The sequence below is a fragment of the Anser cygnoides genome, chromosome 15 (genome assembly GCF_040182565.1).
Source record: "Anser cygnoides isolate HZ-2024a breed goose chromosome 15, Taihu_goose_T2T_genome, whole genome shotgun sequence".
NCBI classification, from domain to species: Eukaryota; Metazoa; Chordata; class Aves; order Anseriformes; family Anatidae; genus Anser; species Anser cygnoides.
The window spans coordinates 9268349-9283800 of NC_089887.1; the positions used below are offsets into that span (position 1 = coordinate 9268349).

At 43.4% G+C, this 15452-nt stretch overlaps 1 protein-coding gene across 1 annotated transcript in view; it reads right to left on the reverse strand.

Annotated features, from left to right (window-relative positions):
- The window catches only part of XYLT1 (xylosyltransferase 1), a 192437-nt gene that overhangs the window by 40004 nt on the left and 136981 nt on the right, over positions 1-15452 (reverse strand). Inside the window, exon 5 of the mRNA XM_048061443.2 lies at positions 5748-5828. Within this exon, the coding sequence (XP_047917400.1) occupies positions 5748-5828 (81 nt within the window). The remainder of the gene's footprint in view (positions 1-5747; positions 5829-15452) is intronic.

Genomic DNA, 15452 nt, shown 5'->3' on the forward strand with positions numbered 1-15452 from the left:
GGGTCAGGGAGCAAACTCTTCAAGTGTTCCAAAAATAAAATCTACAACTGTTTTTAGTGTAGGAAATTTGCAGAGATTATTTTTGCAGTAATAACTCCCATAGGCATTGCCTTGTTTTGACAAGTCTCATAAGTCCCCTGTGAGTACATTGCTCAAGAGGGACCTTCAAAGAGTTGCCTCTGCATTTTCACCACTCCTCACTCCAGTATCTTTTAAGAAACATGGGAACAGGTTTTACAAGGACAAAAATGTAATGGCTTACTCTCATGATATGAGAGCTCACAACTCAAGTTTGTTTGTTTTTTTTAAATATAAAAATAAGCAAAACAGGGAGAAAACTGCAAATAATAGCATGCAGAGATATAGCATAAATTCACCACAGACAGACTGAATGATACAAAAGCTGACATTTTGCCATCTGTTTGTCTCCAATAAATGTCTTCCCCAGATGATTTCTTCTCCCCTCACCTCCTCTTCTTCCCAACACCCACACAACCGAGCAGTCCCCACCTGGGAACACTGCTGGGACGGAGCAGCTGAGCTTGAAGTCATCTTGTCCATGAGATGCTGCTGCTGGAGCAGCTATGGCACACATTGCTGCTACTACATGATTAAAGAACAAAAAGGAAATGGGGATTCGAACTGTCCAAGTGATGGGGGCAAGTAAGTATGAGTTGCTTCTATATGGATTTTCAAGCTGCCAAATCAGGCTATTAATCTCTGTTTACCCGTGGGTAGAACAGGGCCATCAATATCTGGCAAACTTAAAAGGATGCTCCCTGCTATAATTATTTTATAAAACGTTTCAGGAACTTGGAGGAAAGGACAAAAATGTTATTACTTACATGACTGAAAATGAATTATGAAGCTGAACGCTCTTAGATAGCAATCAGATTTCTGATTACTTTACTAGTACCTCAATTTTCATATCCTTCCCACCCCACTACGTAAGTTATTGCTACTTCAAACCTTCTCACTTATTGCACCTTCCTGAATTGGTGGATGGTCTTTCTTGCATACTCTATCAAGACTAATAAATTCAACCAGAACAATCCATTTTCCCCCCATGTCAAGGCATATGGCTGCTTTTACTGCATCTTCCTACCATCTTTAACCTATTTTTGTTTTCCTTTGCATTGGCCGCTTAGCATTGTTTCCAAAAACAGAGCAGGAAAAAAAAAAAGTCCTACAAGGAGGCAAATTGTCAAGCTGAAGCAGTAAAGGCTTTATGGCAGTCCTAACACTTTCCATAAAGCAAGAGGGAACACATGAAAGCTAGCTGTAACGTCTAAAATTTTTATGTGCGGTCTTTTTGCATAGAAGATGCATGTTGCTATTTCAGTCACTACAGTTCACACGCAACTGTTGGGTTGAACTACTTAAAAGCAAAAATAGATCTTTCTAGTCAGTGCACTTCAGAATACTTAAGTGTTAGGAAAAAAAAATAACAAAAAAAGCATGGGAGAGCAAAATTTAGGCCAAATGAACCACCAAATACTTTGCATGAGCAGGAAGGTAAGCTCTGCTGGAGCTAAGTGGTTAAAATATTCTGACAGTAAGGATAACAAATCAAATTTTTCCTAGTATTTGGGTACTTACAGGGTGAATCATCAACACAGCAATGCACAATAGCATTTACTGTGGGACACATTTCCTAACTGACCACCAGACCACGATTAACCCTGTGTACAGAAGGCCAATGAACAGTGTGTGCCAGAATGGAATACAGGGATGTCCAAAAGGGTGGTGAAACGAACAGGCACAGCAGAACCAGAATGAAAGAGGTGGAGATTTGGGGAACATAGTCTGGCCCTTCAGGAGTTAAGGTCTCTAACCTCTGAGAACTGAGCTGGGCTCATGATGCTCCTTACTAAAAGCTGAACAGTTCAGCTCAGCAACTCCAAAAATATCTGGAAACCAGCAGCCAGAAAGAAGACAACACAACTAGGAAGAACAGCATTAATGAGGAGATCAAAGAACACAAGAAAAGAACCCAGATTTGAACCAAACTTTTAATGGCCTTTCCTTTAGCTGTTTGTATTCTGCCTCTGAGCTCCAGATTCTGCTAAGATTTAACAGCATCCAACCTTTGCAGCATGCTTACACTGCTCCCAAATGACTACTGTGGCAAGTTTTTTTTTTTTTTTTTTTAAATTTCCTGCCTGTCATCGAAGATGTCACATTTGACTGTCTTTATATTTTATAATGCATCAGCCAGGTGCTGTTCCTGCCAAAAAAATAACAAATCTTCCGGGTGTTCCAAATTGGTACAGCTTACAGAACTACTCGGTTGTTCTTTGGCTTTAATAGCCTAGGACACTGAAAAGAGGAGAAAGTGTAAGTGTTGCCCACTAAGTGCTATGCAACAAGTCCAGCCATTGTATGCAATTTCACTTCATACATCTAGCTCTCTAAGGAAATAATGCTTCTCCAGCTGACTTATGGAGCCATTTCCACATCTGTTCCTTTTTTTGAAGCCACTAAACGAAAATCAGAGCGATGCACTTTTTAATGACTTTGGCATAACTAAAAGAAAACTTCACTCTATAAAAGGAAGCCTGCTTTCTCTCCTTATTTGGCAGTAAAGCATGTACTGATTGTGAACATGGCTTGAATACAAAGTACATTGTAATTGAACTGTATGAGCATTTCAGTTTTAAGATGGCACTTCTAATCTTTCTCTCTTCTTTGTGTGATCCAAAGACTATGATGACTTAAAATTCAGAGAATATGCAGTGGTTTACAAGGCAGACTTAGTCGAAAAGCTTATTTTTTAGGAGCCATATTCACGAACAACTTAAAATAGAAAGATGCAGGGGATATACGTAATTTTCAGTGAATTTTAAATGCTGAGTTCCTGCATTATTAGTTTACCATGTTGTGAGAAAAAACACCTCAGAACAGTAAAATTATCATTGTACATGGGGTGTCAGTCCGTCTAGTCTAGCGTCCTCTCCCTTATCATGGCTTCAGTGACAGCCCTCTTAAAGAAAAAGCCCTGCTCAAGTCTGTTTAGAGATGGGATGCCCCTGGAGAAAGTTCTGTCCCGTTGCCCATTAAGTGGAGATTGGCTTGTGTCTCAAATCCTTTCCTAAAGTGGTCTCTTCTTGTTTTGTTTTTTGTTGCCAAACCTTGAGACTGTTAGACTGCTGCTTCTAGCTCTTGTTCATATCATTCACCCCAGCAGACACTTGTTTTCCACAGGGTTGTGACAAGGCAAAGGAAATGGTAAAACTTAAAAAGTAACTGGACAAATTGAGACAAAACCAAAAAGCAACAACAAAGTAACAACCCACAACCTTGACTCTTAAATGATAAAGTCACCAAGCTTGGCAGTGGGAATTTCCCAGGCAGAGATCCCAGGAGGCTGGGGGAGCGCTGCAGCGAAGCACCACCACCTGCCCCTTCCCTTCTGCTCCCCTGCAGGCCCTGCTGTAGGCAGCGGCCCATGGGGGGACAGCCGTTGGGCTCAGCTCACCTGTCCACTCTTACACCAGGTATTTGAGTTCAAGGGTTTTAATAACTTCTACATACAGGGCTAAACCTCACTGGTTTCACACCTTGGATATAAAATGGAAATCATTTGGCAATTGTTTGTAAAATGGGCAGGGCAGACAGTGTGCTTCCACAAGCCAGAGTTACTGAAGCACCAAAACAGAACGATCAGGCTGCACATCTTCACATTAAATGCAATTTCCCTCTCAACATGTAGATGAAGAGCTGGAAATTCACCCGCTACACAGAGGTCTAACTACTTTGTGATCAGCTTTTGACACCCACGGAGTTAACTTTTACTGAATGGCAATATTACTCAGAGGCCTCTGCAGCTGCTGGCTCGAGCACTGTCTGTGCAGATACTGGGGCATGCAGGAGGAGGGGAGCTAGCGTATCACCCCAGCATGTCACCCCAGAGTATCAACCCAGCGTATCATCCCCCAAAAACTCTGGGGAGCTGCCAAGGGGCGACATAAAAGGACCCATTCAGCCAGGGGCCAAGAGCAGGAGCGCTTACGGGATTCACGGAGTACACAGGCAGAGGAGGCAAAACTTCCCTGGCATCCCATGTGATGCTCTCTGATGCACAGAGAACTTCTGTTAGAAATCCGGGAGAAAAAATAAAACTTGATGATGTGTTGTAATAGGCTAGAAGGTATTTAACTGTTTATGGAGTAAAAGAGAACCACTGAACTAATAAATGTGCGGTTATTACTCTGAGCAGAGGACAAGTGGCACATTAGCTCATTTTATTATTAAATTAATAGCAGATTAGTGTGTTTAATTGACCTAGATTGTTCTAACCTAGCTGAGGTTGGCATGTTCCAACTAGCTTGTTGCAGGCACGTCATAATTCAGTAGTTGTTTTCCTTAGCCAGCTCAGGGAATTGGAGAAGAATCGGATGCACCACAGGAGCAGGAAGGCGTAAGGGACCGACTGCTTGTCCCCAGCCGTTCCTTCTTCCCTTTTTTACTCAGCTCCGCTGTCGATCACTGCTGCCAGCCAGAGCTGAGCCTGCCAATCACTCCGACACTCTGCATTTCCCAAGCCTGGGACTCTCCTGGGAAAACTGTTGACTCTGATTTAAATATTATTCCTCACAGTGCTATTTTCACTACCTGCTACAGAATTTCGGCATGCACAAGATGAATGCTCATGAGGACTTCATTTAAACCAGAACATGACAGAATTGATAAATCCAGTGACAAGAGCAAGAGCCATCAATAGGAGAGACCTGTACACCATTCTACCTAGCCGTGGCACTGAACATGCGACTTGATGTCTCACATTCTCTCTGTACATTATCTGAACCCAGCCTTACAGCATGCTTGACATTTTACAGAATAAAGAGATGACCTGGTGATCCAGGTGGAATAAAACAATATTTTTTGGTGCAAAGCTACTGCGACTCAGCATATGGAGTCACTGGAACTGATGCAGGATAGGTGTTATGGTACAGAGCTATCAATAAAGAGGAAAAGAGGAGCACCACAATCAAATGAGAAAGGTTTTCCAGCTGCAGAGGTTGTTTAAAGCTTCAGAAATGTGATGTTTGGTCACTGCTGCTCCCTGAAAGCACAGAGCTATAGGCATTACCATTGAGCTGTGGGAAAGGGCACATCCCACAGCTCACAGAGACGCTCTGCTTGCACAAGCCTTTGCTGCAGACCCCCCTTTTTTGGAAATTTTACTACGGCTGATAAATCATTTCTGTGAGAGTGGTCAGCAAGGTGCTGTGCAGACCTGGAACAGCTATTTTTGTCTAATTACTCCTCCTCTGTCTGTTCCCAGCCTCGTGAAATGATTGGAAGCTCCAGAAACCCTAATGGCTCTAGATGCTTGTTTGGGCATAGCTTGTAATACTATCAGTTTCTGAGAAATGAGTCAGAAAGCTATAATTTTCACATGTAAAAACTGTTTAGCACAGAAGCAGTGGAGATGAGAACGAAGAAAAATCTCATGTGCGCACCTCCTCCCCAAGTACAGCTCCTGAAATTGCCATCTGTGACAGACCCTGAACAGGGAGCAAGCCCAGTCTGCTTCCCATCTCCCTCTCCACAAAAGCATCTTTGCAAACTGACTGTCAGGAGGAGCCACTCCTTACCAACAACTGTTCTCAGAAGCAGGTCTGCTTCTCTTTGCTGGACTAGGGATTTCTTAACTCAGATGACACTGAAGAGCAGTTGCTATGCAAAAACTCCCAGTGATGCGGGAGGAAAAAAATAAATAGCAGAGGAACAGGCCAGCTTACCTTGCATTGTCCCTGCCGTGTGACTTCAAGAAGTTCATATCACGGTATCTAGACAGGAATGCTACTAGCTGGTCATTTGTCCTGTGAGGGAAAGAACAAAAGATGTACAAATTACACAGTGAAAAGTACTATCTTTAGAGTAATTTATGCACTTCTCATTCTCATTTGGAGACCATCTGCAGAAGGATGCAGTTGCTGAAACACTTCCATCCTGCTGCTGAACTCCGCTGTCTCCCTGTACCCAGAAACATGTGCTTGGAAAGAAGTATGGCTTTATTATGTCTTAAAGAAATTCATATAAAATCTTGGCAGATGTTTTCAGCATTGTAATGGAGTATGTACTAAGTAATACTGTTCAGCACTTTTAAAGTAGGAAAAGCCAGCTGCGAGATGACTGGCCTGACAGTCCTGTTTTACATACTTTGCTAGATCTTTCCTAGGGAATTTGGTTAAGTATCTAATGGCATTTTGGTTGGTTTAGTCCTTGTAACAGAGAAGAGGCCAGGGTTGAACTGCATAAAGCAAGAGAATCTAGATGTGAAAATCCCAATAAAATTAATAGGAACAAAGGAATTTAGAAGGTTAATTCCAATATGACTGGCAACTTGACACCGGTATTTTCAGAATTTCAGCCAACATGTCCAAGAACGTATTTATGCTTGGCAGCTTTTGTTGTCTGTTAATTCTTTAACAATGCAGCAAAACTGTTCTCTATTTCTCTAGGTCAGCATATTTAGGAAAAAAAGAATAAATCATATTAAAAAGATCTTTATCTCCTGAGTTACATTCAAAAACACAATATTACAGATACAACAGCATTTAAGCAATGGTCTGTAATGGACTCGATGGCGAGAAAACTAAGATAAGCCAGCTGTCAACAGTACTGTACCTTGAAAACATTTTATTAGTGTAAGACACAGAAAATCAAGTTAAACAAGATTTCTGTACAAAATGCAGTTAACTTCTGAGGTCAGGCTGCAACAACTGGGAAATGTTATCAGACTGGTAACCTCTCTCCACTTCTCAAAACCCAAATTCCTCTGTCACCACAGGTAGCATGTCATTATTGAACTGATGAGTAAAAAGCAAGTTAACCATTGATTTTAGCTGGACCAAATGGAACGTCTGTCCATCAGTCGGCCTGCGTGACCAGGCTGCAGGAGCATGAGACCCTCCTTCTATGCTCACTCATCAGAGCTTTAATACCTCCCAGGGTCAGGCTCTGCATCTCAACTTGGCAACCTCAGAAAACTGCTTTCTGTATAGTAAGCTGTGCAGATTTTCACATTTGCTGCTCCAGTGACTCTCCATCTTACTGGGATGAATAGGCATTTAGTGAATTTACTTAGCAATGCTTCCACATGAAATGGTTTCAATGGCTGACATCTTCGGGTGAGTTTCTAGGCAAAAGCTGGCACATAAAGATGATCTTTAGAAATATAACAAAGTTTGGAAGTGCTTGAGGTTCAATTTTCTTGCAGGACAAAAATCAAATCAACCGAAGTAACACCACTCAATAAAACATCATTTATAGATTGCTCACCTACCTACAGTGTGCTGCTGAGCAGTGCTCTACCAAATATATTTGGACTCAGGGCTGCTAAGCAAACTTTTTAATCATTCTCACTTTTTAGATACCTCTTATAAATGCCCACCTGGGTTTTAGCTCTCAAAATAATTCATAATTGACATCTTTCCACTCCCTGAAAACAATGGTGGCATCACGCTTCTAACTTTTATTAAAATATTTTTTAGGAAATAACTTTATACAGCGTTTTACTCTTTGTCATTTAAGTATGCTTCTTTTTGTGTGGTGACAACATGGAAATAAAACATCACATTTCCATTTGGTAAAACATTCTAGCTATTTGACATTCAGATTTATGCGGTCAACCAATTCTGTGCTCAGCATGGGAGCACAGTGAATTTCTATTAAGCTTTCATTCAAAACACTTCTTCTGGCCCCGACACCACGAGGATGCTGCGCACTACCTCCAAATTATTCCACCGCACCATATTAAAAAGAAAATCAAAGGTATTCAACACGCCACAGATGCTAATGCAGCTGCTAAAATCATCCTCACCACCTTGAAAACTTTGCCTTCAGGGGTATATTTCCTAAACGCCCCTGGCACAGACTGCTACCACACTTCGTCATGCACGGTGGCAGCGCCATCACAGTGCTGCTGGCACTCGGTACTGACAATGCCTCTGGCACGCGTTGAGCACTACTAAAGGCGTGGGCCTATTTTTAATCTAAGTGAAGCAATGGAAAGCCGAGATTTCCAGCCGAAGACATCACTGGGAGCAACATCAACTCCACAATGCCAAATTAAATTCTGCTGGAGCTCCACAGATTTCAGGGATAATTCACCGAGCGTAAACCTGGCACAAAAGCCTTTACTAACCATCACAGCACAACAGAAAGTAACAAGGACAGCATATTCCTAATATTTCCTTCCTAAGGAGGAAATCAGAAAGTCACGGGGATAAGGGAGAGCAGTTCATGCTAATATGCACACTAATATACATATTAGATTTCTATCAGTTTCCCTAGTGTGTAGCAGCATGAATACAGATGTAGGAAGAAGTCTTTCTGGAGCCGGTGCATGAGGCTGGAGGTGATGAACGCATTCGCACTGCTCCCGCTTTTATTTCCTTCTGTCACTAAGCGAATTCGGAGGGTGAGGCATCTGGGAGAATTACTCAGCTGAGTACCTGTGCAGGTAGCAGGGAGGGAACGTGAGAGTAGGAAGGGGAGAGGAAACGTGCTGGTTTTCAGACGTGCAGCACGTGGAGTGAAAGGGGAAAGCAAACCTCCCAGGAATCCCAAGCGTGGAGAGAGACTGCGCGTAGTGGGGGTGTCCGTGGGAGGAAGAAAAACAAAGACTGAAAAGGAAACAAGGCATTTTTGACTTCACTGATGAAGAAGAGCAAGTCATCCAGCTGGGATGGTGGGATCCATCTCCACCAGACCTTCACCAAGGTTCCTCTGCTCCTCTTCTGTGGGGTAGGGCTCAGGGGATGGATGGGCTCAGAGGATGGATGGCCTCAGACAAAGCAGCCTCAGGGCTGCCTGCGATCTGGCCCTGGCACTGCCTGACCTGGGACCGTGGCTGAGCTCCCGGGCTGGGGCTCAGCCTAGGGTCAGGACCAAGGGTTGAAGGACCAAGAAAGGTAAAGGTGAGACCTACAGCAAGAATGGAGCTCAGAAGAGATTGCCCAAGAAGAGCAAGGCCAGCCACTAGCGTTTTCTCATGAGCAGCCCGTGGCCTGGGACTCAGGTGTCCCAGGGTGTAAGCAGTGTCACCTGGGACTCAATAACTGCACGTACATGGCTTAGCATTGCAGTAAATTCAGCTCACAGCGTGTACACTGGGAGCTGAACTGGAGAACAGGCAACAAAAACACTGATGTGGTGTTTGCATTGTCTGGAGACCCTGGCAGCTTTGCCCGGGATGCGGTACGAGCACCTCCCCACGCACCACCACAGCCCAGTGCTGCGGAGAACAAAAGGCAGTGCTGGCCTCGCTGGTTTTAAACAAATCCTCCAAGCCCTGGTGACTAATCCAAGCAAAGAGCAGAGATCCCCTTAGTTTACAGCTGTGAAAATAGATTAAGAAAGTGTTTGGAGATTCCAAGAAAAAGAAAAACAAGCAATTGTTACTTTTGGAAGATAGTGAAGGGTAACATAAATGTCCTGGATTCAGCAAGGTACTTTAACGCATGGGCAACTTGAAGGATGTACAGGATAGCACCCACTTCAATGGGGCTATTCATAAGACAAAACTTACACAATTGCTTAACAGTTTGACTAAGTTGGATCAAATGTTCAGAAACTTTTGGCAGCACACATGTATGGGAACAATTAGCTTGATTTTGTGTGGGAATCGGATGAAAAAAGGGCCACTTCTGTACCTCTGTTTCTGTGCAGTATCTGCCCAGGCTGAACTGGAGATTAACGGCCTCACCAACGAGCCAGCGGGAATGGTTTGTGCGTATGTGACACTGCAGGGCATGGGAGCTGGGCAAGCAGCACCCAGTCATTAATATGAATTACACACGAATCTCTTCTCACTGCATAAGCCAGAGCCCTAATGCAATTCTGTCCATACAGAACTCCTCTCTCTTGCAGTGGAACTTTGAGAATAAGCAGTGTGTAAGTATAAGATAACTGCTATACGAGGAGAAATGATTAAGCTCTAAGTTGTTGATAATGCCAAAGCCCTTTTGGAAATCCAGCGGTGACACTAGGAGAAGGTTCATCACTTGAAATTGTTATTGACACAGCACCCGTAATGCACCTTGTACTTCATGTAACACACACACACAGAAAAATGCTTTCTGACCTAGCATGCTTGTGGGAAAAATATTAAGAAAAATATTAAAAGATCATTAAAGACTAAATAAGTCCACAGTCCTCAACAGAGCGGAACGCACATCTTGAGATGCTGAACAGAAGAGGCACCAGCTGAACTTGGTGCAAGGTCTCGTTCAGAGCTGCTCCCCAAAGCAGCAGCCTCCACCAGCTCCTTCCAGAAGGCTGCACCCACCCCGCTTTCTGTTTCTAAGAGGGAAGGAGATGGAAATGGGTAACAAATGGGTGGAACAGGACAGCGGAGCGAAAACAGCCTTCTTCCAGTGCACTTGAAACTTGAAAGAGTTTTGGCTACATCATCATAAAGGGCTGTTCCTATTCGCCTTTTGTAATCTAAATGATCACCCTGCCCTAAAACTCATGACTTGTTAAATTGGTTTTATTACATAAAGAAAACCTAAAAGGGCAAAAAAATCCCAACCTCTGGTTTATACTTCAGAGCAATAGGAGAGAAAAGGTAACAGACAGTTTCAAGGATCAGCATCAGCTGATGTCCCAAGTCCCATGTCATTTTCTGGCATCATTTTATTTTCTTCTTTTTTTCCCATGTGTCTGCTGATGCACACAAACATCAGCGCTGAGAACTGCATACTGCTACCCCTTCCAGGCAGCTGTAACTCACTTTAATCACAGATGTGGTTATGTGTGAATTATGATGTTGGAATATGAAAAGCTAGCACAAGAAAATTAAAATGCAGCTTTAAAAATGTTTAAACCAGATCTGCTGTCCTGGCTCCACACTCCTCCAGATGCAAAGGGCAAAGCCTGCTGCAAGCACCAGTATCTTTGCAACTCCTCTCCCCAAGCAGCAATTTTATTTGAATTGTGATTTTGGCTGGTAATGCTTTTGTCCCTGATGTAATGTTAACGTGTGGAAGAAGTCAATGTGGAGACTTTCCAGAGATTTTATCTCTTACACATTTTCCAATCTGGCAGGTAAAAAAAATATCAATGCCCTTTTTATCGCTACACACACGGGAGCAAAGGAACTTTTAATTACCCTGACTGTAGACACACTCCCTGCAAAATGAGCATAAGTGTGCCGAGACTGGGACAAGTCACATCCTGGTCACAGCAAGTGCAAAATATTATGTAAGTGCATAATTAGCTGCAACAACCAACAAACCTAGAAACCCTTGCCACTGAACACACATTTATGGTGCTGCTGGCAATGCTGCTTAAACCCCAGCTCTGAGATTTCTGTCACGTGTTTACCTTATGTTGTGCCATGGTGCTGAGAGCTGGGTGGGTGTCATGAAAGCAGCTGAGCAGCCAGAAAACAGAGAAAAAAAAAGAAAAAAGTGGAGAGGGCATGGGAGAGCAGGGCGAGGAGGCCAACCTTGTGTGAAGCAGCAATGAGGAGCCTATGAAGCAGATGAAGGGTAATGGAGGCAAACACACAACCAGAAGTCAAGCCTGTCAGTGTTCATGAGGCATTTGGCTAATGCCCTCGATAACATACTTCGATGTTTGGTCACCCCCGCAGTGGTCAGGCAGCTGGACTTGATCCCTGTAGGTCCCTCCCTACAGGTACAGTACAGCTGAACTACTCTATCCTAAACATGCAGACATGCACACAGGCCTCGAAGTAGAAGGGCCGATCACATTTGATTTTGCTGCCTTCTTCTCAATAAATTTTAATAATACTGATCAAGCCCATTGATTTGAGTAAGTGAAGAATTTAACTGTACCTAACACATCGCTGTGAATCATCAGCCGTTGCTGCCAAGAGGCTGGTGGCAGGAGGCGAGTTCCTTCTGGACCATCCCTGCCCCAGGGCTGCCCCGGCTCGGGTGAACCCTGCCCTGCTGCCCTCTCCCTTCGCTCAGGCTGGCTCTGCAGTCCTGCACCTCCACAGGGCACAGAGGAAGGAGAGGGTAAACCCAGGCAAACTAACAAAAAGATACAACAATAGAATGGTTTTGCCCCAAAAAAGCAAAAACCTACAAGACCTCTTCCAGAAGGAAATGCTTACAGCAGGAGGATAAAACCACATGGATGCAAGCAGAACAATACAACAGAACACCTCCCATTGCAGGATTTGGTTTTGGGACCCCAGATTCCCAGCCTGGCCATCGTGTTGGTGCTGTCACCTCCATCCCTCTCCCCAGGAGGCAGTTTGAGAGCCCTGCTACTGCCCCAGAAGCCTGACCCATATGTACTCGGGATCAGGCTGTGGCAAAGAGAAAAGTCTTTGCTGTCTGAAATCACAGAGAAAAGGCTATATTTAGCCCTCGCTATCCATCACAGAATAAATATTAGCATTTGCTCAGAGAAGCTGATTCCCCTAAGAGCAGTCATTCATAGAACAGCATAAAAATGAGAGCGACAGATAGGGTTTTAGAGGGCAACTGCACGTGGAAGGCTGCAGGTGACTTAATGCCTTTGCTTTAACAGCAGTTGTCTTAAATTGTTTGTTTTGTCTTTCAAGTCAGGTTTCAGAGAGGAACAGGATAATGGAGAAGTACTGCCCGTGCAGCCAGCTGGCCGCAGCACTGCAGGACTGAGCGCTGCCGCCTGGGCAGGGAAGTCACACACAAGTGCCTCTGTATTGGGCTTACGTGGGTATTGGGCTTACGTGGCAAAGGTTTGGCAGCGGGGGGCTGCAGGGGTGGCCCCTGTGAGCAGAACCCAGCAGCTGCCCCGTGTCAGATCAGAGCCAGCTCCAAAAGGGACCTGCTGCTGGCCAGAGCTGAGCCACAAGTGATGCTGCTTGCTGGGACAGCGTATTTAAGTAAGGGAAAAAAAGCTGTGCAACAGCAGCTGGGAGAGAGGGGTTGTGGAGGAGTTCAGTAATCAGGGTCAGGGTGCAACACCCCAGGCTCCCAAAGCAGGAGTTTGGATGCCCCAGGTGCTGCTCAGTCACCCCACAGGACGCAGCCCCTCGCAGCGCAGTTCTGCCAGTGTTGGGCGACCCTCAGATGTTTTGTTAGCAATACAACCATCTCCACTGTACTTTCGATTACTGCTTCCCATTCAACCACTGTCTGCCTCCTAAGGAACAGAAAAGAACTAACAGAGTCACAGGAGAGTGAAAGTCCTCTTTAAATGTCACACCACTGAATGAACCTCTTCCTGGTGAGAGTACAGAAATGCTCGGGCACAAAAGAGATCTACTGAGAGAAAAGGAGAAAACTCCATTGTCTGCTTCTTGAGACACTCCACAACCCATTTTATAGGAATCCAGTGATTCAGATGTCATTCATAAAATAAATAAATAAGCCTACCACTGACAGGCAGCACATGCTTAAATGAAAATCCTGAAGAGACCATATATAAGAGAATTCCACCAAGGATTAATGAACAAATGTGATTAAAACTATCTCCAGCTCTGGACCACAGCCAAAACGCTGTCAGCAGTATTTGATATGTAAATGCTTAAAACATTTGCTGTGTGCACAGTCGTTGATGCAAAGCATCTATAGAGAGTTCCTTCATCTAATTAGAGATATTGGCTTAGCAAACTTTGGAGTTTATAGAAACCCTCAACGTCTCATTATTCCTTTAAAATAGAATATTCATTTGTTTGGAATGTTTTCCAGCTATATCCCATGAAACCTTGAAATGCCTGTGGCTAATGAAAAACGCCAGCCCTGTATCAGCTAATAAACCCTTGGGCTTTTACGATAAAACACTCACCGCATGTACTCATTAAAACTTTTTAACTTGTTGCTGTTGACTTTCTTTAGCTACTTGCTAAGTTTAAAGTAATCTACTCAATTTCCGATTATTTTATAGAGCAATTTCATCGGAAGTGCTTAAATTATAGAGGATCTTATCAACCACACCATATTACAGCACGTTAGCTGTGAGTCTGATCCAGTAAAGCATTTAACAGCATGTGCTTCACTGTAGCACACTCATAACTCTTCTGAAACGATGCAGCTTCATGCTGTACTCTCATGAGCCACTTCCTGAGTAAGGGTCTGCATGTCTGTTTGTTAGGATGCAGCATATGCAGGGACTACACTCAAAATTAACAGTTAAGAGTTGTGCTTGAATTCATCTAAGATCTCTTAGTGCATTTATTAAGGAGGCTTTGCGAGGGAGCTCAGCCCAGTTGTACCTTGGTTTGTCCATCTCTGCCATGGGAGTATCACACATCTCGCTGGGAGTTTTAGATTTAACTCACTGTTTTCAAAATATTAGTTCTAAAATGACATTTTCTGAGCACCCTTACCACTGCAACAAAAAATATAAAAATAGGGAAAAAAATTAACCTGTAATGATGTGTAATGTGCAGCTGTTTTCTCCAATTTTAAAGCAACCTACGTGTTTTATGTTAAAATTATGAGATGCATTACTTAAAATACTGATTTCCTTTCATAAATTTGACTCTATATGATCTCTAAGCCTAGATCATGTGTATGCTTAATAATGAATGCAATGAAAAAGCACTTGCATAACAAAACCTTCCCAAGTTCCTTCCAAATGTCCAACTGCATGGAACCAGGCACACATGCAAGACCATCAAAGAAAATCAACTAACTACATGCAGGACGAAGGCTTTCCTGAACCACCTGACTGATGTTCATGCATGTCCTGTGTATTTCTCTATTAGAGTTTACGAATGATCAGCACATCACCACTAGTATCTTTTTTTTTCCATCCTTCTCACCCAGAGCTTGAGTGCCTTCCAGATAGCCTTTGCTAAAAAGGTTGATAATTGCATATTTCCTACAAATATTTTTAAGTAAATGCAGAGACATGTGTCTACCTTAGATAAGGGCTAGAAAACTTGTTAAAGGTATATACTGTAGCAAAGCAAAATTCCTTTCTTACCGCATTCAGAAGAGATGTCAGCTCAGTGGAACTGAACGTATGGAAGAAAGCTCAAACATTTTTATCAGTGCTGGCAAAAACTGTTCATCAAGCCCCACTGGCATTCCCTAAATTCCTATTTGGAAAGTAAAATAATGCAGCCTGGTGCAGAGAAAAATACTGCAATAAGGGGCTTACACACTTCCAGCACAGCCTAAGCCAAAAGGTCTAGCGGTTTTGGATAAGTAACCCCCAGTTTTGATTCCTCCTCAGCATTAACTCATCTCCAAGCACGAGTAGGCTCTCCCACACTACAGTGCAAACCTTGAGTAAGCAGATTTCCTTTTGGCATTTCACGTTCACATGCAAACATTTGTTTGTGGGTGCAGAATGATTTATGCATTGCTCTGCAGAAAGTTTTGAGAGCATGCTGCGTGTAAAAGAGGGAAAGATGGACAAACAGGAATATTTGGGGCATCTTCAGACAAAAGATGTTCAACTATTTGCATCCCCAATAAGCTGTAAAGCTGCCTGGAGTGAAGGCACCTCTCTTCTAAAAGCTTTGC